The 24,714-nt window shown below is 41.2% G+C and overlaps 1 protein-coding gene across 4 annotated transcripts in view; it reads right to left on the minus strand.

Moving 5' to 3' along the window:
• Nucleotides 1–24,714, minus strand: part of MPP2 (membrane palmitoylated protein 2) — a 73,842-nt gene that overhangs the window by 12,448 nt on the left and 36,680 nt on the right. For all 4 annotated transcript variants that reach the window (XM_042476895.1, XM_042476894.1, XM_042476893.1 and 1 more), the window contains 5 exons: nucleotides 19,128–19,280; nucleotides 16,654–16,803; nucleotides 13,328–13,555; nucleotides 2,958–3,089; nucleotides 2,153–2,258 (listed from right to left, as the gene is read on the minus strand). In XM_042476895.1, the coding sequence (XP_042332829.1) occupies nucleotides 2,153–2,258; nucleotides 2,958–3,089; nucleotides 13,328–13,555; nucleotides 16,654–16,803; nucleotides 19,128–19,280 (769 nt within the window). The remainder of the gene's footprint in view (nucleotides 1–2,152; nucleotides 2,259–2,957; nucleotides 3,090–13,327; nucleotides 13,556–16,653; nucleotides 16,804–19,127; nucleotides 19,281–24,714) is intronic.

A 24,714-nucleotide genomic window follows, 5' to 3' on the forward strand; every position in this document is an offset into this window, starting at 1 on the left:
ATCCTCTCAGTCATTCAACCACAAACCATTTACTCACATTCCAGTCTCTCACTGCCTCACAAGAGCTCCTTACCTTATACTGTATATAATACTTATCTAAACAAATTACCTTAATCCAGGGGTAGGCAACCTGCGGCCCGCGGGCCAGATGCGGCCCAGCAAGGCCTTGGGACCGGCCCCAGCCCGGTCCTGCCGCCAGTTGCCGCCGGAGCCTTTGGCCTCTCACGTGAGGGCATGGGGCCTTTGGCCTATCAGGAGGAGGTGGACAAGCGGCGGGCAAGGGGGGCAATTGTCTATAGAAGCCTCCAAAACATGCATTTATAGTAACATTTTTAAAAAAATCAGCCAATTTTTTTTGCATGTCCTCCAATTTTTCTAAAAGTGTCCTCCATTTGAAAATTTTGTCCTACATTTGTCCCGGTTTATTTATTTAATTAATTCTTTTAAAATTATTTAATTATTTATTTTTTGGCTTCGGCCCCCCAGTTGACTGAGGGACAGCAACCCGGCCCCCGGCTCAAAAAGGTTGCCTACCCCGCCTTAATCAATAGTAAATTAAACAAAAGTCTATGACATCACAATCTCCCTCCATGCTCCTGTGAACCCAAATATTTGGCAGCTACTCATAAGTTTACCAGAGGTATCTGGCTGACTAGCAGGAAAAAGAGTGCTGAGTTACGTGGATGTTCACTGTGATCTTATATCAGGGTAGAGAGTGGATAACCTTCTAGAAAGTATTGGCATGTATCTCCCATCAGCCCTATGTGGCATTGTCAATGGCGAGGAATCATCAGAGTTGCAATCCAGCAAGAAATGGATGGCCACATATTCTGTATCCCCATTTTAAATACTCTTAGAGACTAGTTCAGTTCGGTTGACAACACCAAGGGAAGAATTCCAAGAGTCTATTCAGTAGAATGAGCAGGAGTCACCACAAATGGTGACAGAATTGGATCATTGCATTTTGAAGTGAAGTTATCCAAACTAAAGTTGGTCCTCCGTATCCATGGATTCTTTATCCACGGATTCAGCCATCAACGGATTGAAAATATTTTTTAATATTTTATATAAGGGACGCCATTTTACTATGCCATTGTATTTAATAGGATTGGAGCATCCATTAATTTTGGTATCCACAAGGGTGGAACTCCAATGGATGCCAAAGGCACACTGTAGCACCAACAGCAGAACTACTTAAAGTCGTGGTCCATGTATTTTTTTTTCCTCACTGTTTCAATTTCTATCTCACTGAATTTCCAGGTTAGAAAGAATCAATTGTAGCCAATAGGCACAAATACTGGACAGGGCACTGATCCATTGGAAAACTTTGCCACCCTCAGCCCCCATCAGACAACCTGAGAAACACTGATCCACAGAAAGGCTCCATTTTAAGACTGAGTCTAAAATTCTCTGTTGCTCTTCGGAAGTAATAGAACACCAGTACAGTCAGAAGGCAGAACTGGGAACCAATCAAGGAGAAATAAAGACGTCTTTTATCCCAGACCTTCCATGCAGGTTTACCTTAGGATTTGCAAGTTCTCATGGATTTTCCACGGGGCATGGGCTTTCTGTTGCTGTTTGTTAATGATATAGACTATCCTATTTCTCATTTCCAGCATGTCTGTCTTCCAGTCATGGTACACCTGGGGGGTCTTCTTCCCAGGGCTGAGCAAGACATTTCTCTGCTCATCAAAAAGGACAAAATGGTATGTCTCCCAGCCACCCTCTCCCACCTAACTCCATGTAAACAAACCAATTAGATTGGTATAATTTCACTGCTGCTTTCCTTGTAATTAGTTTGCTTTTATATCATTTTTCAATTTAATCATGTTTTGATATTATTACTTGTTTAATTGCATTTCAACATTACAACTTTTTATTTTATTTTATTTGTACTCTTTTCAATTTTGTTGTGAGTCGCTTTGTGTCCCAATTCTGCGGAAAAGGTGCAATATACATCCAATAAATATATACATAAACAATACTAGTGACAACACAGGGCCCTCCAATGAACAGGCCAGTCATGAAGCTTGGAGGGGGCACAGAGTTGATCACATGGCACATACAACTCTATCTATTTTATACTCTCTGTCTTCCACTATGTGAAGTGGCTGCCTCACTCTGCCTAACAGTAGAGTTGGCCTTACTTTACCTGATGATGGTGTAACTTCAACATCACGCTTTACAAATGCCTTGCGTTTCTCCTCCAGTAGTTGGCTTGGGATCAGCCCTGCGCTACCTCCCTCAACATGGCAGGCCTGCAAAGACAAAGGCTAGTTCATGCATCTGGTCTGAGGATATGCTAGGATCATAAAAAGGACATTTCCTGCATGTGGTCCAAAATCCTCCAGCCAGATTGTTAACTGGTGCTAGCTGTAGGGAACACACACAGTCTTGTTACAACAGTTTCACTGGCTGCCAGTTCATTTCTAGGTACAGTTCAAAGTGCTGGTTATAAAGCTTTGTATGGCCACTGAGAGAGCCAGTGTGGTGTAGTGGTTTGGGTGTTGGACTACAACTCTGGAGAACAGGGTTCAATTCACAGCATGGTTGTGAAACCCACTGGATGACCTTGGGCAAGTCACATGCTCTGAGCCTCAAGGGAAGGCAATGGCAGATCATGATGTTATCTTCTTTTTAGTTTCTTCCTTAATGGAACAGCATCTTATTAAAAGTTATATCTAAGCAAAACAAATGTAAAAATAACACAAAACAGCCATTTCATTGATTCAGTATGCTGAGATGTCCATTGTTATCTTAAACAGAAAGTGGGATTTTTCTGGTTATTAATTCTGACCTGGCTCCAACTTCTAACTGTGTATACTGTATGGTTTAAATGAGTAGATGGATTCCTTAGCTGCAAGTGTCTCTCCTTGGATTTCATCCATCCTGATTGATCCCAATACTGAGACCTGATCCTGCTCACAACTTTGTTATTTGACAAACAAGGTCCATACCTGCCACCAGTTGGGGTCATCCTGGTTGACAATCTGAAGGAGGTCTCCAGCAACAAACTTGAGCCCAGCTTCTTTACATGGGATGAGGTTGTCAGTGACAGGGTCATAATCAAAGTGGGCCTTCACAAAAACCTAGAATAGAACAAAGCACCATGAGAAGGATTGGGGAGGTCTGAAATCCAGGAAAACCGAAGGTCCGATCCAAGTGATGTCATGATCACAAACCAGCCAACAGTGACATGAAGTGTGGTTGAAGGCTACTTACTGCAGACTGTAGAACTGGGATCACAAATCAGGCAATCAAGATTTATTTATCTACTTATAGCTACATTTAAACCCTACCTCTCTGATAACCAGTACAATGTAGATGGTTCACATTATCCTCACAACAACCCTGTGAGATAGGCCAGATGGGAGAGAGGGAGGATGAGCAGCCCAAGGCCACCCAGTGGCTTTCATGTTCCAATAATGATTAAAAGCTGTTCTTCCAAGTCCTAATCCAATCATCTAACCCAGAGGTGAGCAACTACACATCAGTTGAGGGCTAGTCCCTGTCCTCTCACTCTCTGCAGGCCACAAGTTAACAAGTCAAAACATCTTGTCAAAAATGCTGTCAACCATGTCGGGATTATTAAGCCTTGTGTTGAGAGCCAACATTTCCCTCCTAGCCAAAACAAACAAAATTATATTTGTACTGACCATGCTGGCTGGGGGATTCTGGGAGTTGTAGTAAAAAAACAATGTGACTTTACCAAACTCTGCAATATTACACTTAAAGGCAAAGCCAAGACAATCCATGTAGTAACAGCATGCCCATTCTACCAGTCATTTCTTCCTCAGATAATGAATCTAAGTGGAAGGCAGGGAATGCTGGAGAGGAACCACTCTTCCCCTCTCACTCTGTTGTTTTTAATCAGAGGCTCCTTTTATTTACTTGCACCCACGGGAGGCCAAACTACTCATGTCTCCTGGCAAATGGGTCATATCATATCCAAGTCTGTCTGTCAACCTTCCCCCTTCTCCCACCCCAGTTCAAATGCTTGTTGCTGAGAAGAAACAGATGTCTGCAACTTAACTTGCAAGCTCACTGCTTGTTCAGGAGCAAAAGAAGAAGAAAATCCCAGTTGCTCATGGGCTTTCTCTAAAATTCTCCTCTCCTGTAGACTCCATTCTAATTCCTACAATATATGACATTCATGGCTTAAGTCTGACTACATATCACATTAATCTGCAAATAAGTAAGGCAAGGATACATACTATCAGCCTATTTGTTCAACATGCATGCAGAAAATATCATATGCAGAGCAGGCTTAGACTCAGAGGCAGGAGGAGTGAAGACTGGAGGAAGAAACATTAACAATTTAAGATAAGCAGACAACACCATACTACCAATAGATGCTTTGTATAGGGCTGCTAGATTGAAAGCTGAAGACGGCTTTTGGAGAAAGAAACACTAACAATGTAAGATAAGCAAACACCACCATATATTAGTAGTATACTTTGTTTAGGGTTGCCACATTGAAAGCTGAAGATGTCACCTGTATTTTTAATGGTTGTGTAGAAGCAGGGATTTCAGCAGGGATTGCTTGTCACACACACCAGGCAACAAGCAACACTTGCTGAATATCCCCCTTCTGCAGTGTCATTAAAGACACAGGAGCCCTCTCCAATTTTTACTCTGGCAAACCTTTTTGTGGACTAAGAGAACACCAAAAGTGCATCTGTCCCTCAAAGGGCACAGCCAGACTGAGTGAAAAGTCCCAGATTTTATTCCTATTCTTTCCAACTTTATACTGGGTTAATTAAACTGACCTGGCAAGTGAATATAAAAAGTCTCTGATAGTACTGGGATCTGACAGAAAATATGCTGGGGCAAATTTGCTGGAGCTGAGTATGGATCTCCAAAATAAAATCAGAAAGAACAGGAACAAAGTCTGGGACTTTCTGATCTGGATGCACCCCAAATTAACCTGCAAAGTACCCAACGATGGTGAAATTATTCTGGCACCTTTGGCAGAAAATCCGACAACTGTCTCTCCCTATCCCTGGTAGTCTTAGTAGTAGTGGCAGCTGTTGAAATAATAATACTGCTTCTGCTCCTAATGAATTATACAGCTAACCTTCCTTCTTGCTTCCTTCTTATCATATCCCAAAGTAACTCACTGAAATAGCTGTCTCCCAATGCCTTGGGCTGGCCTTGGGTTTGTACATCCTTTAAAAGTGATTCCCTCCTAGCACAGAAATCAGGCCAATATTATTATCAAAGCTTGACTTACAAGAGAGGCTGGAGATGAGAGACTGATGTGATCAAGGTGGGGCACATTGTATTAAACTGTGTACACCAAATTCTGAAGCTCAGTAAATATGTGTAACTAGAGCCTGTTGGTTTTGCTGGGGGTATCAAGACAATGCCCAAAAAGCTGGTTTGGAAAAGGGCAGTTGAAATCTAGAAAGTTGCGGGGGGGGGGGGGAGCAGAAGGAAGGGTAGTGCTTAACCCTTTGCCTCCTACTTTCTCTGTTTTAAAACATATGTGTCTGGGTATGAAGAGTACTTATGCCTGAAGGAGTGGTATAGGGCTGCCACGGTGAAACATGAGAGAGGACGCCTATACCTTTAATGATTGTGCAAAAGAGGAGATTTAGGGGCTGTGTAGACAGCTCTGAAGAGGTGGCCTCCAGCTGCCCCTTTTACAGGCAGATCAAGGTTGCAGCAACCACATGCCATGGCCCTGATCTGGCCTTTGCAGGGCGCAATAACCGCAACTTTACGGCACTCCTTCAGGGCTGTGTCATGTGGACGCAGCGCCAAATAAGCGCCATGATGCTGCACGCCATGTGGAGTGGCACGTCAAGTCATGGCACCCTGGGGGTGGAGTTGGATGTGTGTCATGTGGATACCACACCCCGACTCCACCCCCTTAATGGCCAGTCTGCACAGAGTCTTAGGCAGATATTGTTAGTTATCTGGGTTTGCAAGGTTGGGGAAACAGGTACTTCACCACAGTTTTGGGCAAAGGGGAATTCTGGTCTAAAAATAGCCACGCTTGGTGCTATTTCATAAAATTTATATGGAATATGTAAATCTCCCAAGAAACATCTTTTTTCAAATCCTCTAATTGTAACTTAAAGGTAATATTTTAATTTTGCTAGTTGTTTATGTCACAACAATTACCATAACATTCAGTGATATACAGGAATTACAATTTATGAGTAACATTAGTACAAAAAAAATTACAAAAGATTCTGTATGATGAGATATGGGAGGAGGTCAAGAGGGGTTCTTGGGCTATAGCAGTTCTAAATGCTTTTCTCTTGCCTCCCAGCAACATGCTTCTTTCGCTTTTCCTCCCTCTGACCCCCCCTTCTCTCTCTCTCTCTCATACACATATGCATACACACACACATGGACGGACACGGGCACTCTGTATTGTTTTTTCTCAGGCCTTATTTTGCTTCCCTCCATTTTTTCTGCTTACTGGTGTGAAATAATCCGCTTGGCTTCCACAAAGGGGCAAGATTATGTCCAAATGAAAACAAGCATCCTTCATCTCCATTACCGCTGACGTCACCCTCCCTTCTCCCAGCACTCTCCCCCTTCCCCTCTAGAATCAGTACCAGCGGGGAACTAGCTGTTGCTAACACATTATATAATCTTCTGGGTGCCGTCTCTCTCTTTCTCTCCAAGGATGCTTCTAGCATTACCCAAAGCTCTTCTCAATTCATGTTTATGCCACCACAGAAGTAGATCCTTAGGATCCCATGCCCACATATGCCTTGAGATCATGTCATCTTCCATTATAGCCCCATTCAACCTTAATCCAATTGCTAGTCCCAACATGGGTAGACCCACTGAATCAACAGCTAGCTGATCAGTCAACCCTTATGTAAGCCCTGTTGATTTAAAGGGTCTGCTCTCAATGCAACAGCTCTTGGATTCAGGCCAGTGTTCCCTGCTTTTTACCTTTCATGTGGAATCAGAACATTGGGAACTAATTCCACAGAATTGACATTTTGGAAATATACAGACAGAGCAATGGAGCGTAAGGATGCCTTTGATCAGATGCACTCACACAAAGGTGACCTCCTCTGACTGAAAGCTTTCAGGCAGGATTGGGCAATTGACATATGCCACAGAATGTCATACGGGGTAGTGAGCATGTGGCTCTCCAGGTGTCTACAACTCCCATCAGCCATAGAGAGATAACTAATGGAGAGAGATGATGGGAAATGCAGTCAAACATCTGGAGGGGCATGTGTTCCCAAACCCTAATCAAGAATCAAGCTCCTTACTTGTTACCAATTCCCATGTAACATTATGACTAATTAGGATGGCTGAAGAAAAACCAAATCTTATTTTATTCCCTCTTGTGAGAATGATTTTTTAAGTACAATGTTTATTCAAAATAAAACAGTTTCAATAATAAAAACATATACCAAGCATATATATATATATATATATACACACACACACACACACACACACACATATATATATATATATATATATATATATATATATATATAAGCATACATACATCAACAGAAACATATCTGTATTGCTAAACATACCTATATTTCTTAACATACTTATATCAGGCAAATAACCACAATAATAGTAGAATTAACAATAATAACACTAGTAATATCCTGAGAATGAATGAATGAAAATTTCCAATGATTTTTCTTTGCTGGGTGAAATTATGAGACTTTTAACATTTTTAATGACTTTTTTTTCTATTGTACAATATTTTCTGCAAAATTTTAGCAAGGGTGGGGGGTTTGCACATAAAATATTATTGTGCAACCACCACCAGCAACACCATGCATCCCTTCTAAACTTTTTCTGCTATTGTTGCTGCTGATGGAGAGGGATGTAACTTTCATGTAGAGGTGAAAAATCTTGCAGTGGTTGACAACTGAGGATGAGAAATTTTGTAAATTTCTTTACATCCCTCCCTTCTCCAAGCACTCTTCTCCTCCCCCTTTAGAATCAGTACTGGCAAGGAACTAGCTGTTGCTAACACATTATGTGTTATCTTTTGGATTCAAATTTCCAGCATCTCCCAGTCATGAGCCATGCTGGTTGGGGATTCTGGGTGTTTACACGCCAAAAAGTATCTTTTCCAAGCTCTGACTATATTTTCAAGCTGTGGCTATATTTTCAATTCACAGGCAGCATGCCGCTCCATACCAGATTACTGGGGAATGTGAGTTGGAAGATTCTATTCTATTGTGTTTTTCTTATGGGTTTTCTCCAAGATTCCTGATTTAGCCACAGTGAAAACAGAATGATGGGCAAGATCCAGGAAATCCAGCCTGGCTGTCGTGATGTTTTTCCTACCAAGAATACTCAGCTAAATTGATGCTCCTATCCTGGCCTTAGGGAAATGCCTTTTAAAATGTTATTAGCATCAAATGCTAGCATCATAGGTAGAAGGGTGGGTGAATCTCATCTCTTATGTGCACATAGCTAAATATAGGCACATGAATGTTAAAGTGCTACCGAGTGCACTTATTGCACTACAGTTGTCATGGTACATTTTGAACGACTGATTTGTATTGCAAGAAAATTATGTTTTTAATGTGTATCTTGGTTGTTGTTTTTTAAATAGTAATAATCTTTTGGGCTGGTGTTTGAAGTCAAAGAAGAACAGAATGTGGCAGGATGAACAAGCAGAGTGTACATCAGATAGAACAGAGCCTGAAGCAGTGTGTAATTACATGGTGAGAAGCCTTGGCTGGTGATCACTGGCTTGAGAAAACATTAGGGATGAGCAAATCAGTTCATTTCTGGTCTGTGTCGCTTTTGCACACATCAGCTAATAAGATACTCCGTCCTGCACTAAGCTGTGCATTTTTATAGTAACCTTTTCCCCTCCTCCCAGAATGTGAATTTTGCAAATATGGATTTCTGAACCTATTTCCCCTAAAACCACATTTCTCACTTATTTTGTCCCAAAATACCAATTTATAAACCATTTCCCCTCAAAGATTTGAATTCCAACTGTATTTTTGCTTAAGCCATGCATTTCTAAATGTATTTTTCCATCAAAATACCCCTTTTGAAATGCATTTTCTCTCAAGAAATATTCATTCACAAGTGGATTTTCCTTAAAAATACACATATCTTCTCTCATGCGCATTTTTAAATATGATTCCACTCATAAGAAACACTTGTAAATGTTTTGATACAACTGAACTGCCAAGAATGGTGCTGCAACAATCAGAGAAATGTAAAAACTGGTAGACAGCTATATTCCAACTTGCACATTAGGTGCGGTTTTGTTGGAATTTCCAAAGATCAAATTGCTCAAGCAATTTGTTACTTCAAGGCTTGTCCCTGTTTTTACAAGTGAAAATGTGGGAGACAGGGAACTGTACTGTCACTCAATTTATTGTGACATTAATTTTACTTACGATTAACTTCACCCAGCCATATTAATTCATGCAACCCAAAAACAACTTACATCTGAGTAGACATATATATACAATTGCACTATTAACTAGTCACACTCTTCTGTTGCAAACAAAGAGGGGCAGGGGCTGTGCTAGAGGACTGGCCCAACTAGAAGGAATAGTACAGCAATGGCATTTCATGGGAGGTGCTGAATAATAGTGGTGGCAGTTTCCAGAATGTCCTAGAATTCTCCAGCTACTGGAGATCAATGGTGAATAGGCCACACAGCCTCTAAACTACCTTGGTGCTTCTAGTGTAACGGTGGACATTCATCACTGATGTTAAAGAAAGTCTTACTACTAGGTTAGCCAGTTTGTATACCACAGAATGGAGAAGGAGTGTTGTTTTATCCATCACCCCAACCATCAAAATATCTTAGGCCCGTTACAGACGGGCAAAATGTGGCGTGGCAGTGGCAGTACTAGGGTTAGGGAGCGCGCACCATGCAGACACTTCCTAACCCTAGTACGTACTCCGTACGTCAAAATGGCAGTGCCCTGTACACACGGGTGCCACCATTTTGACGCAACTGATGCTTAGCGTCCACATGTTGTAGTGCACTTGCAGCGTCACAAGTGCACCATTTGTGCACTCGGGCATCGCAAGTGTGACGGAAAAAGATTGCGCTTTTTCCGGCGGCGGAAAAGGAGACGGCAGCAGACCACCCTTTTGGGAGGTCTGTATCTCGTCTTAGCCTTCTTAAGAGATAAGATGCCTTTTCTAATTCTTCTCAATAACTCCCAAAGATTGTGAAACTGAAAAAGGCAGAACTACAGGGAGATTTCCCAGAAAGAAAAGTCCAGACAGGTTCAAGCCCAAGCAGAGTAGCTAGGTAAGAACTTGTGACTCTTGAGTAGAAATTTGCTCATGGTGATTTGGGGCTGGCCCAAAACCAGGTTGCCAAAGGAGTGTATAAGAAGCCTATAGCTTCCCATGGTCATGGGAATGTTAGGGGTCCACATGTAATTGAGTTGACATCTGCTTATTAAATTCTCACGCCACTTTGCCCAAAGCACCCAAGCATTAACTCATTCTTGAACCTTCCTGCATGAAGCAAAGAAGGCAGTGAGTGCACTGGAGCATAACAGAAAAGGAGCTCAGCAGAGGAGGAACCAGTTTGTGACAATGAGAGGCCGAGACCTCAAGAGTTCTCCTTCTTCCCTCAGAACCTGTGAGTGGATGAGGAGGTGCAATACCTATTTTAGGGATAGGTTTAGCCTAAGTTAGGGATAAAAAAATCTGTCAATTTCAGGTGTATTACCTCCCTATATTTTTATCCATAATTCTGGCTGTTCCATTTGAGCATTAATCTGTGTATCTCAAATTATATAATTACTTGAGGAAGATTGGGAATCATGCAGCCATCTAGATGTTGAACTGCAGTTCCCAACATTCCTTCTTATTGGCCATGCTCACCTCAACAATATCTGGATGGGCACATGTTTTACACCTCTGACATAAGCAATCTAAAGACTGTTCTCAGCTTTTCTTAAATTTGTTGAACAGATTTCTTTTTTACCAGCACTATGCAAAAAGGACTTCTTCTCCTCAGTTGTAATGACCAAAAATGTTGTGTGTTCTTCAAAAAATACTTTATATTGTGCAACAAAAAACCTGTGTCAAATGTTCATAAACAGTCCCCAGATGCAAGAAACCAGCAAAAATGCACACAGATCCTTGCAACTTATCCAAAGGAGTGAGAACTTGAATCCCCCCCCCCCCATTTTTAATGCAACAATGAAATAAGAGAAGAGTGATATCTCTATTCTACATATAATTGAGTTTCTCTCCAAATGTGTATTTATATGCACAGTTTCATATGTTTACACAATCATATGGCCAAGAGCTATACAATATTTTAACACATGCAGAATCTACTGGATAGCTAGGTTTCAATTTGCACATTGGTCAGACAGCATTAAGAAAAAGCAAGGTGGCAGCCTCAGACAGCAGGCACTAAGAAGTCACTTTGTGCCCAAGTGTGGGCGAATAGGACCTGACCTGGAGCCTGACCTCTAAAGCAGCCTGCTGCCTTCAAGTGTAGTGGTGATAGACACAGACTTAAAGTAAATTCAGCTGCTAGTCCAGGCAGCCTCTGCATGAGGAGTGAGAGGAAGAGTGCCAACTTGTTACTTTCCTCAGGCAGCAAGATGTCTTGGGGCCAATCCTGTCTGAGGAATACAAATCAGTCCTTAAGAACTCTGCCCTGAAAACAGGGTTTCATTCGCCATTGCTGTTTTATTCTTTACTCCACTCAGGCAAATAAAAAACCTGATGCCTAATTACCCACTATACATATAGAATAGGTTTTAGTGCCAAGTTGGCCAATTTATGGTTCTCTAAAGGTGATTGGACTGGAACTTCTAGATATCCTTCATTACTCTGGCTAGGACTGCTGAGAAATGCTCACCAGAAACATATGAAGAGCCAAGGTTGCCCATCCCAGGCTTAAGATGTTAAGACTATATGGTTGGCCTGCTATTCCAAAGCAAAATCTTAACATTGTAAAAGGTGGTTTAATTATGAGGCAGAAAGATTTACAAGCACCACAGCTTTGCCATTGCCCTTTCTTTGCTCAGGAAAAGAGCATCACCCCTTCAGTTAAGAACAGTTTTCTATCAGAGGCATGGCCTAGATGAATATAAAAATCAGGACTATTTTAGCTGTCACTAGGGCCCGAACAGACAGGCCAAAGTAAAGCTGCTTCAGGTCACTTTGGAGGTATGCTGTTTAAATGATGCATGCATCCTAAGAGGCTGAAAGCTGTGCCAAAGCCATGCTCCAGTCCTAAGGACTGGAACACATCTTTGGTGCAGCTATTGGCTCCTTAAGATATGTGTGTTATTTAAACAGCATACCTCCAAAGTGACCTGAAGCAGTTTTATTTTGGCCTGTCTGTTCAGGCCCATTAGAGCCCAATTTAGAGCTGGAGCAATACTTTGGGTTCTCTGGTCTAGGAAGTTCTGGCCAACGCAGTTTTATCTCTGGGGCTTTCATAGGACGCTGACCAAGGTGCTGACTCTGGACTTCCACTTCATTCCACTCTATTACCCGTCTGCCAAGCCCTACAGTCAAACCCCCAGTTGGGACTGGCAGTTCTTTTCCAGATGGCTTTGGCTCTTCTGTCAATGCCAATCATAAATGGGAGGCCATCCATGCAACATGCACAGATGTCAAGGGCACAAAGAAAGGCAATTTGGTCTGCATTTATAGAATCCTCTTCCTTGGAGAGTTGCTACAGATTGAAAGTCAATGGGAAATACTTTTTCTGTTTAGACCTGTGAGCATTAATTGGTTTAATCAGTAGCTCCATTAACTCAAGATTGCACTGATTAATTTAAAATTGAGGGAGCTACAAATCTAGGGCACACTTGTTTACTTTTGGAGGGGTATTACAATTCATGGCTTTCACCATGCAAGAAGAAGGATTTATCAGTGACGGTATTTCCTTCTAATAATGAGAAGTAGTTTATGTTGTTACCCTGTAGGCTATCATCAATTTCCTCCAATCTCTGAAAAGGGCACCAATATTGACACTGTGATAACATGCATGTCTATTAAAATACAAATGGCAAATCAATTACAGAGTCTTTAACTGGTTGCCATGCCAGTCCTAATATTGTTGTAAAATAACAATAGGATTTGGGGTAATGTCTCTAAAAAAAGCAACAGTGAAGAAAGGAAAGGTGGAAGGAAAGAAGGAAGTGCAAAATGCCTGGGATGTGCATGCAGCCTGTGGTTCATGTGTTGTCCATTCCTAATGTAGAGAATCAAATGGAATTTTAAAATGTCCTTTCCACCACAGATACAAAAGTATGTTCTGCTCTCACTCTAGTCTGCAATGAGGTTGGCAATTGGCAATACTGTATCTGGGGAAGGGTGAGAACAACTACAAGTGGGAAAGGTCTCCTACCTGACGTGGTGGGTGTGGTTCCTGGTAACTGGGCAGGATTTTGAGCACAACACTTCCACTGGCGTTTTTCAGCACCTCCTGGAGTGCCCGAGGGTCACTGCCCACTTCCTGCCCATTCACCTCCTTGATGATGTCGCCCACATGCAGCAGCCCTTGCTGGTCAATCATACCACCATGCAGGATGCGTGCAATGACCAGCTCACCACGTTCCACCCGGAATGTAACACCCTGGGAAACAAAGCAGAAGAGTTACCAACGCCTGATAGCTATCTGTGTTTGGGAGTCTATCTATAGTATTTCTGCATGGAGGATTCCCCCTTTAGACTGCCACACTATCAGAAAAATAATCGTTCCTTCATTTGGCAAAGGGTTGGTTATCACCTTTAAAGCCTTCATCGTTTGGGTCTAGTTTATCTACACCATGGCCTTCTCCCATATAATTCTCCCCATACACTCAGGTCCTCTGGGAAACATCTACTTCAGTCAGCCAAAACTAGACTGACTGCTACCCAAAGGACATTTCCTTCCACCGTTTCAGACTGTGGAATGGCCTGCCAGAAGAGATCTATCAACTCAAGATGCTGTCTATATTTAAATCAGCAGTAAAAACCAGTCTCATGGATTCTTAAATATTTATTGATAGATTTTCACATGCATTGGTTTTATATGCTCTTTAAACCAATGTTGTATGTTATTTTATTTGTTGTTGTTCCCCACCTTGATCCACAGGGAGAAGTGGATAAGAAATAACAACAACCAGGGATGTAGCCAAGGGGGGGGGTTCTTGGGGTCCAGACCCCCCCCTTCCGTTAGATAAAATGAATGGTGCATGCTGCCGCACCGCCGCACCCAAGCCTCATTATAATGGTGGCACTTAGTCTGGACCTCCCCCCCTTCCCAAAATCCTGGCTACGTCCCTGCAACAACAACAACTACTTCTTCCTTTATTATGCTAGAAGTAGGAAGGTCACATGTGGCTCCAGGGCCATTTTTGTGCACCCTAGTGTCACATCTGAGGAAGTAGACCAAGTCTACAAAAGCTTATACTACAACTTCTTCTACACGCTTAGTCTCAAAGGTGCTACAAGATCCCTCTGCATATGCTGATGGGAGTTATAGTCCAACAACATCAAGACAGCCACAGGCTCCCTGCCCCATCCCTGCTCCAGACTAATATGGCTATGTCTCTGAATTCTATCCCATCATCATAGCCAGCGATGGTCAGGGATAATGGGAACCAGAGATCAGTAATATATGGAAGGCCACAGTTTCAGTGCTCATTTTTAAAAGCATCACCTGTTTAAAGAGATATTGCAGGGCATTGTTGAGATGGGGAAACATAGTTTTATGATGTCACAGGCACTGGACAATCTGTTTGGTGCAGTCAATTTTTCCAGAAAACTTACAAAAGCATTTTTTTTCCTGGAGCACAAAGAGAGTCCACTTTCCAAGTGCTGTCAAGTCAGCTTGGACTTATGGTGGCTCTATGGAGGTGTGCAAGTCACCCTGTTACCAACAGGCCTTGCAGATTCAGGGCTGTGGCTTCCTTGATCTAGTCTATCTATATGGAATATAGTCTTCCTCTTTTACTACTGCCTTCTGCCTTACCAGGTATTATTAGCTTTACTAGTGAGTCATGATATGTCCAAAGTACAACAGTCTCCATTTATTCATCTCATTTTTTAGGGAGAGTTCAGGCTTGATTTGCTCTAGGACCCATTTATCTGTCTTTTAAGTAGTCCACCGTATGCACAGAACTCTTCCCTAGCACTACATTTCAAATGAGCTGATCATCTTTCTGTCACCTTCCTTCAATGTTCAGTTTTCACAACGACACACAGGAACCAGAAATACTATTGTGCCACTGTTGTTGTCTCTGAGAGATCTTCCACCAGTGTCACCCCCTACCAGTAGTAGTAGTTTTGCTCCTCAGCAAAAGCTTGTCTGACAAGGGAGGCCCTATCAGAAGCACTTCCGACATCAGCAAAGACTCTTACCTCACAGGAGCACACAATCCCACCACTGTGAAGAGATAGTGCCATTGGAGGGATTACCATCATTATTCCAGGAGTAAAGCTCCCACTGGCACCAATTTTAATTCTTTTCTACTCAGCTAGCTCTTGAATCCTAAATTTTCCACCCACCTAAGGTTCCCTGGCCTTTTGCTTCCACTCCATCTTTTCCTCCTTCCTAACCTACCCAGTTGCTGATAGCTCTCCTCCCCAATTTCATTTTGCTTCAGGAATAAGCCAAATCATTTACAGGTTTTGGGGAAGTGTGCATAGGGAATAGCTCTTCTTATTTCCTACAGTCTAATTTAAACCATTTTCTCCATCACAGGTTTCAATCAGCAGCAAATGAAATGTTCACACTGGAGTCAAATAATCTTCACTTGCAATCAAAAGGAACCAAAGTAAATATAACCATGCATAATAATTCTGCATTGTTCTTAGATTGCAACATCCTTGGGGTAAGGACCTTTGAAGAAATTCTGCACACAGGTATGTACACCAAGGTTTGGAATTATGTGGCTCTCTTGATATTTTTGAATTGCAGTTCCCAGCACTCTTTACAATTGATTACAAGCGGTTAGGGCTGCTGGAAGTGGCAGCAGAACAGTTTAAAGGCCACATAGTTCCCACAGTGCTAGCATGGTGGTGTGAACATTTGACTAAGACTCTGTGATACCAGGGTTCAATTCCCTGCTCAGCTATGGAAACCAACTGGTTGGCCTTGAATGAATCACTCTCTCCAAGCCTAAGGAGAAGGTGATGGCAAACTTCAACTGAACAAATCTTGCCATGAAAACCCTATGATAGGATCACCATAAGTTACCATAAGTCTGAGTCAACTTGAAGGCACACACACACACAATCCCCACTCTGACATACACTGAAACTACATAAATTGGCAATCCTATGATCTACAGATTGCATACAGGCCCCAGAACCATTCTGAAGCCTACTCAGAACCTTGTAGGGCACTGTCTAAAGCCCCCACCCTCTCAGCTGGGACAAAATTGGTTAAAAAAAATGAAAATCCCCATTTCTAGAAGAGTCTTCACAAAAACAAGGCACAGCCCCCTCCACACTTCATGCTTTTCTTTTGTTCCAGTCCTCCTCAGAAAGAGTTTTTTTAAAAACGAGGATTTCTCTCCACTTCTGTCTTTGATTTCAGAGGCTGACACAATCTAGAAAACAGGCATCTGCATTCTAGAGTTCGCTTACTCTGGTATAAATCAATAATAATTGCTTTTACAGATCTACTAATCACACAGGTCCTGAAACTAAAATGTACAAAGCCAATAACAATGGGAGTTTGCTCACCAGGTGTTCCCCAGCAGTCTTACGAATCCCCACCATGCGCACAGCATCTGGGGGCACAGGCTGGTTGTTGAACATGGGGTCCAGGATGGGACTGGGTGGTGGAGTCTCGTAGCTCTTGGAGGCAACTGAATCGTGGGTTTCCAGGAGGGACTGTGAAGCCGGCCAAGCAGGGAGTGGAAGTGAAGACAAAGGAAAGGTTTGGTCAGCAAGAAAGAGGATGAGATTTTGTTGTATATTTTCCAATGATTTTTCACGTGCTATCATCTTTTGCAGAATATACAATTTTGTAAAATATGTGTTTTCATACAAAAAGTAGTGCAGAAAACAGTGTACAGTTGGCCCTCCAACTTTGCTGGGGTTAGTGGCACAGGAGTCTCTTGGAGGGCAAAAGCAAATTTAAAAAAACTTTTTTAAAACCAACAATAACATCACTCTAGGAATCCATAGGTCCTCCAGTGCAACTCTGTGATGAATATCTAGCAGAGGGTGACCACAGATTTGCACTGGAGGACCAATAAATGCCTACAGAAGTGTTTTCTCTAAGAAGCTCTAAATCCTCCAGTGTGATTTTATGGTCAACTTCAGAGTTCATGCTAGAGGACATAGAGATTCCAAGTCAGAACATATTAATCCAATCCACAAAAATCAAATCCACGAAAGTCAAAGTCAAAGCTGCAAATGTGCCAACTGTATTTTGTGCAAATTACAAAAAGCAAGCCTTTTGTGTTAACAAATGTCCTAAAACATGAAAAAGCTTGTGGCAGTTGACCATTTTCTGACTCGAACATCTTGATGTACTGAAACACTTTACCATCGACCCGAAAATTTGAGTATTTTGGGTGACAACAAGGTATGGGAAAAGAGAGATATCTATCATGCTTTATCCCCTCTAAAGCTACTCTTTTTGCCTCAGGTGGAACAAAGGGGTTTGCCCTATCACTAGTGTTCAAGAACTATTCAAGTACCAGTATAGTCAGTTTCTGTAGATCTCAGACTAACTGAAACATTCTGAACAAAGCTATTGTGATTTGTGATGATACACCAGTGCAGGAATGGTACAGCACTTTGTTCATAGTAAGAGATGAGTGAAACTGTCAGGCTTGATTCTACTCAGGTCTTCATTTCTTACTTTAAAGTGTGTTCTGTCTTCTGTCTGCATTAGCTTTTGATAGTTTACCTCATCCACCCAAACGTTTCTATCGATTTTTATGTGCATTTTGGTACATATTGTTTAAAATGCTCACATTTCACAATTCCATGAACACTTTCGCAAAAAACACTTTATGCAATTTTCCCAAAGTACTTTTATGTATATTTTTATTTCAAATGTATTTATTTTGGTCCACATTTTTTGCATATCTGTGATATTTGTGCATCTCCCACTCTCTTTTCCACTTCTCAACTATAACTTGGTTTATACTGAAACACCTTCAGAAACATATACATTTCAATGGTAAACTGCATTCCAGTGTGTATTTAGGTAAAGGAAATGCAAATTGTATAGGAAAAAGCACATTAAAATCAAGCTCAATAATTTTGTTGCCTTTGCCCTTGCAGGGAAGAGGCCAGCAGGAATATATGAAAAAACATTACAGGGACAGCTTATCCCAGCAGAAAAGGTTTAAAACAGGTTAGCATTATTTTTTAAAATGCATACTCCTAGCAGATATAACAAAACAGACACAACCTTACAATAAAAAAAAACCTCTCCCTTCACATCATCCTCTCTTTGGCTATCAAAAGATAAATATCCTTCCACAAACATATATGCACAATAGCATAAAATGCATCAACATTTTTTCATATATGACATCATCTCAAGTTGTAATATCTAAAAACTTTGCTGAAGTCAATTACATATGAGTAAGGTCAGTTAGCTAAATGGGAGACTACCTGGAGACCCCATGTTTGCTGACCCCGTTGGAAAAAGGTGAACAGAAATGTAATGAAACTAATTTACAGTGTGAACCAAATGTTTCAGATGTCAGTCTAATAATGGCACAAATCCCCATGCCAGCCAAAAAGGAAGGATGGGCAGATTTCACATAAATCCTACATTGTTTATTACCATAGCTGTCGGAACAAGAACATCTCACCATAATGCCAAAAAAGTCTACTGTCAAGTCATAAGTTGCCCCAAACCCATTGCCAAACAGGATAAATTCCATATACCACTTGTTAACAAATGGTCAAAGAAATTCCTTCAATAATGTACAAATTGACACCTCCTTCCACTCTCTCTTTTTCAATCTGTCACACAAAATCTGATTTCTCTGGTATTCCTTTTACCTTCTACTCTGTTTCTCTGACAGGTCAATGCCTACTGTTTTGTTTTTCTGACAGGTCAATGCCAAGTGGACTCCAAGCGAGTCCCAGTTTTATCCCTAAAGGTAGCATAATTTCTCCCCACAAATCTGCAAGGAGCTCCTTTCCCCATCTCATCCCCTCCCTTGCACCCTTCCCTTGTTTTCTACCTGGAAGTGGGGTTCCTGGAGGATGCGAGCCAGTTCGGCAGCCGTACTGTCTTGCTGGGCGATGCAAGTGATGTCTTTCAGGATCTCCTGGACCAGCTCCAAATTGTTGTCCCTCACGGCCTCCAGCTTTGTCTCCTCCAGCCGCTCATGAGCCTGGAGGGAAGAGAGGGAGGGTGGCAAGAGGGTGGGGGGATTAGAGACACACATAAACAAACAAAGGCTGGCTAACCCAGTTGTCCTTCCAGCACTGACTAACATTTGTAAACAGGGATGCTGGAGATGCAAAGATAATAGCAAAGACCTGGGGTGTTTCTACGGATTCCCTATGAGTGTAACCTCCAAGTTTAAAAGAGAAATTAAAAGCATACGTACTTCTCCAAAATTAAACAGGATCACCCTGCATCTGCTGAACTTGACAAATCTGTCTTCCCAAAGTGACAAAGAAAGGGAAAGGGGTACGGTATACTGCAGACAGCAAGAAGGGAAATGATTCAAAACACGCACACATACGGACAAGAAGATCCCTCCCTCCCCCAAGTAAGGCAAATGCTCAAACAAAACAGTGCTTTCCTTGGCCTTCCATGGACTGTAGCCAGAAATCAAACAGGTCTTTGCTCTAATAGAGATGAATAGCTTTTCTGGATGAGCCTCAAGGAGCAAGAGACAGATACAAAAGAGAAGAAGCTAAAAATAATAGCCTCTCAAATAGAAGCTTAGTATTATCCTCTGGAGTCAGCCAGAATATAGGAGGGGAGGCTTCTTATGAGTCAAACCTTAATTCTGGAACCCATTTTCATTGCTAAAGCCAGCGCTGGAAAATACAGGAGCTGGGTATTTTTGTATTTACACTAACATCTTTGGCAGAGAAATGGCATGTTCCTAATCTTATTCATCTGAGAATTGTCTTTCCTAGACCTCAGTATTCTATAAGGATCATGCAGACTCAATTTGCAAGATGTAAAGTTTAGACTCTCCATCTAGGAAATGTACTAGATCTTCTGCTGGGTTCATATAAGCAGCTCAAGCCCAAACCAAACAAGGAATCTTTTTAGAGTGTTTTGTTGTTGTTGTTGTTGTTTTAAATGAGTGTGTGGCCAGAAAAGCTGCTAGGAGCTGGGATCAATAATAGAGGCAGAGCAAGTAGAGGCTACTTAATCTTTTTCCTTCTTTTTTCCTAGATCAAAAAACCTCTCATTTCTATCCCAAGCTGTTTCTTCACCTGTGACTGTTGCTGGAGATGGAGAGCTAAGCGATCTCCCCGTATCTTTTCCCTTCAATGAAAAAAGAAGCAGGGGTAGGTGATTTTAAAATAAAAATAATGACAGGGAAGGGGTTAAGCAGTGCCTCTGACCTTTTACTCCTGAGTGTTGCCTGCTGCAGCTTATGTCAAGTAAACCCAGAACAGAGAAGTGCAACTTTGTAAACCCAAATGACTGACCATTCATTTTATCTAGTTTTGTTGGTATAGGGGTGGGCCCCTATGCCTCTCATATGTGCTGAACTACAACTTCCATAATTATTTAATATTGTGCACAATGGCTGGGATATATGGAAGCTGGGAGACAGAACTTAGTAAAGCTTTGTGTAATGCAGCTCTCAAAATTCCCAGTATGTGGGATTCTGGAAGGTGTAGTTCAAACTCTAGAACAGGGATATGAAGGATACTTGCTAGTTTTCACATCCTCAACAAGAAAAGGTTTATCTTCACATTAAAACACCATGCCAAGCAAATGGTCAACCACTGATGTTTTTATTTTATATGACTTTTTTTGCATTAAAAAAAAATTGTGCTGAAAACAATTCTTCTGAAAAAACAAAAAATGTTCCATAGATAATGATACATTTTTCACAAAATACTTTGTAACAAAAAATGTTGCCTTAGCTCAGAAACATTTTTGTGTGTGTAAAACCCAAGGTTTCATTGCAAACCAATTTTTCACAAAAAGTTCTGAAGTGTAAAAATAAAATAGAAATGTGTGAAAACCCATAATCTCATCCAGTGGGAAAGATATACATACTAGTTCTGGAGTCAGAGTCTAGCTTACATTGGGCTGCTGCTTCCATCAGTTGATGTGGGCATCAGACCAGCTCATGTGCTGTGGATTGGCCAGGACTACTTTTCCCCTTTCATTGACAGGCAAAGGTAGCACCCATAGAGATCTGTAGACACTGCCAAGCCACAGCAGATCCTCTTCACTTGCTGTGGGGAGAGGGAGATGTGAGCTCCCTTTTATTGTGGATACAGACTTTTATGACCGAAAAGAAAAGAAAAGAAAAGGTAGCTTATTCACTTTTATCTATAGGTATTTTGACCATATTCAATATGTCAGGAGTATGGAAACTTTGGCCCCATACAGACAGGCCAAAATAAAGCTGCTTCGGGTCATTTTGGAGGTATGATGTTTAAATGATGCATGCGCCCTAAGAGTCCGCAAACCACACTAAAGCCATGGTCCAGTCCTATAGACTGGAGCGCAGCTTTGGTGCAGCTTCTGGCCTCTTAGGACGCATGCATCATTTAAACAGCATACCTCCAAAGTGACCCGAAGCAGCTTTATTTTGGCCTGTCTGTATGGGGCCTTTGGCTATCCTGATATCTTGAACTTTTGTTCTCACAGCCACCTCGAATCCCATCTTGGGAGAAAGGTGGGACATACATTCAATAAATATATCACAGCCACACTGGGTGAGGCTGGTGTAGGTTGTTTGTCAAAGCATCTTGAGGGCTAAAGGATCCTCACCCTTGCTCTGCACCAAAACTTGGGAAAGTTACTTTTCAGACTACAACTCTCACAGTACCTTGCCATCAGCAAGGTGTGTTGGGTGCAGCTGCTGGCAGCCAGGATGACCTGACACCCTCCTTTCCCAGGTCATGTCCTACATTTTAGCCTTCTTCCCAGAAGGATTTCAACATGTTCTCCATTTTGAACATGACTAAGAAATATGGATTTACATTTATATTGGTGTTTTCAGCTTTTATTTTGTAATGTCCTACATTTTCCTGAATGTCTTACATTTTGCAGTGCACTATCCTCCTTTGAGGTTGTAATATCTGGTCACCGTCACCCTAAGCCAAAACAGGTGCAAGGCCAAAAGTTCTACATCCCTTTTATACAGTGGAATGAAAGCATAGGGACAAGGGCACCACTGTGCAACAGATGTATCCTGCTGATAACAGTGGAAGTGGATTTGCACAGAAAGCATGTTCATCTCTGTCTTGTCTTTGTAAGTTGTGCACGGAGCATTTTGGTTGTGCGTCCTATACCTGTACGTCCTATACTTTGCACTGCAGTTGCATATCTTACACTTTGCACTGTGGTTACACTTTATTATGCCCTGTACAATGAAACATAGTCACTCACACATGTTGTGCAGTGCCAATAATATCTATGGGGGTTGCATAGTGCTCATATGGTATACCTCCACATACGAGTATTTACGCTACACAATGTGGAAATTGAAATAGGTAAATAATTCCTGTACCCTGGATCAAACATTGACAAGAACAGGGACTGCAGTCAAGAAGTAAGAAGAAAACTATGAATTGGAAGGGTAGCCATGAAAGAACTAGATAAGATCCTAAAGAGCATTTTTAAGCAGGCAATGCTATTTTCAATGCAACCCTGTGTACACTCAGAGGTTATGTCTGGCTGAGTTTCCTGCAGCTATGTGTGCAGAGGCTCACAGCCTCATTATCTGATGGGATTTTGGGAATCTATCATTTCTAGCTATTAATAAGACAATTAGAAAAGAATTATTAGTTTGCTTTTGTAAGCTACTCAGGATGTTGTGGTGAAGAACAGTGTGTGTGTGTGTGTGTGTGTGTGTGTGTGTGTGTGTGTATACATATATATTAAACACAGTAAATAAATGTGAGCATTTATATCCTGGCTTTTTGCCTCAATTTGAAGCAGCAAAGGTAACTTACAATGGGGTAAAAATCAATAAACACAGTAAAGAAACAAGCAAACAAAAAGTAAGAGTACGAACAGCAAATAGAGAACAGTAGATAATACACAAAATCATGTAACAGGAGAGACACAGGGGGAAACTATCAGTTGATATATTGTGGTTTTTTTTTAAAGAGATCTCAGATATTGAGTTAGAACGTATCAGGTTTGGTTCCCTACTATTTGGTAAGAGTAAGGGAACTACCTTAAGTAGTAGATGTGGTGGTGTGAGTGGGGTAATGCTCAGTGGGAAGAGAAAGGAGAGACCCCAGATTTTAAAAAAATTAAATTAAATTAAAAATTGATTCTTTTAAATTTTTCTTTAAAAACACCACATCTTACCAAATTTTCACTTTAACCATGTGAAACTATGCATATGTAAATACATTTAGGCTGTAAGTATGATATGTAATTTAAAGGTATACTTTTAATTTTGCTAGTTGTTTACATCAACCACTGCATTCAATGACACACAAAAATTGTGATTTATGAGTAACATTAGTACAAAAACCATTACTAAGGATTCTAATTGGTGTGGCATGGAAGGAGGTCAATGGGGGGAGTGACACCATGAGTTACTGCACCGTGTGACATAAACTCAAGGGACGCCACAGCCTTTCCCTAGTATATACAATGGGAAAGGATGCTATATTTTTCATTGTTTTGGGCAACCAAATATCCTGGGCTGATGCTCATCATGGTAATTGGAATATGACAATGTTTGATAGCTAGTCAAATTATTCATATTATTTCATATGTGAAATGAGCTAAACACAATATCTTAAGCAGCTGAATTCTGAAGGCAAATTTCCCCTCATAATGTAATTCTGCGCTGGAAATTTCTCCATTAAAATTTGTTAAACATTTGTATATGGCAAGAGAAAGCCATGTTAAACAAGTTTTCATGCCCCAGGATTTGCCCTATACTAAAAAATAGGAAATGACAGGCCTTGCAAAAGGAGTCATTACTTCAGCACCCGTCAATATTTTCTCATTTCCCCATGTTATTATTCGGAACTGAAATGGATTTAATAGGCATTATTACCAGATGACATACACAAGATAATCAGTATAGCAAGTGGTACATCAAGTACATCAACAATGCCAACCAAATCCATTTCAGTTCCAGGTTATAACATAAACTGTGGGGGAAAACAAAGTGGGGAGAAATATGTCTTCAAGGCACTATTTGCCATGGTGAACGTCAGCTGAAACGGAGCCCTTATTAAAAGCAGCAATATTGGGAAAAAGCAGTAGTTCATCAGGGTATCAAAGCCCAATAAGCTAGTCAAACCAGAAATGGAGTAAATTTTGTTTAGTCCAGAATTTTAAACAAACTGACTAAATTCCTAATTCCTGTACTAATATACCTATTGGAAAGCAGCTGTCTTTCAAACTTCATGTTTTTCCACATTTTACAGTGCAGCTCAAAATTCAAAAACTCAACATATACTTTTAAAAATGTGTATTTCAGGACAAGCTGTATTAAAAGCATGCATATATTAGGGAAAGTTTTCTCCAAAAAAGCATACATCAGGAAAAGCAGGATGAGTGTTTATATTAAGGACCAAAATTAAACAGTTACATGGGGGTTTGGATGACAGCAGAGTGTGTGTGTGGTGTGTGTATGAGGAGAC

Source organism: Sceloporus undulatus, chromosome 6 (genome assembly GCF_019175285.1).
Source record: "Sceloporus undulatus isolate JIND9_A2432 ecotype Alabama chromosome 6, SceUnd_v1.1, whole genome shotgun sequence".
NCBI lineage: Eukaryota > Metazoa > Chordata > Lepidosauria > Squamata > Phrynosomatidae > Sceloporus > Sceloporus undulatus.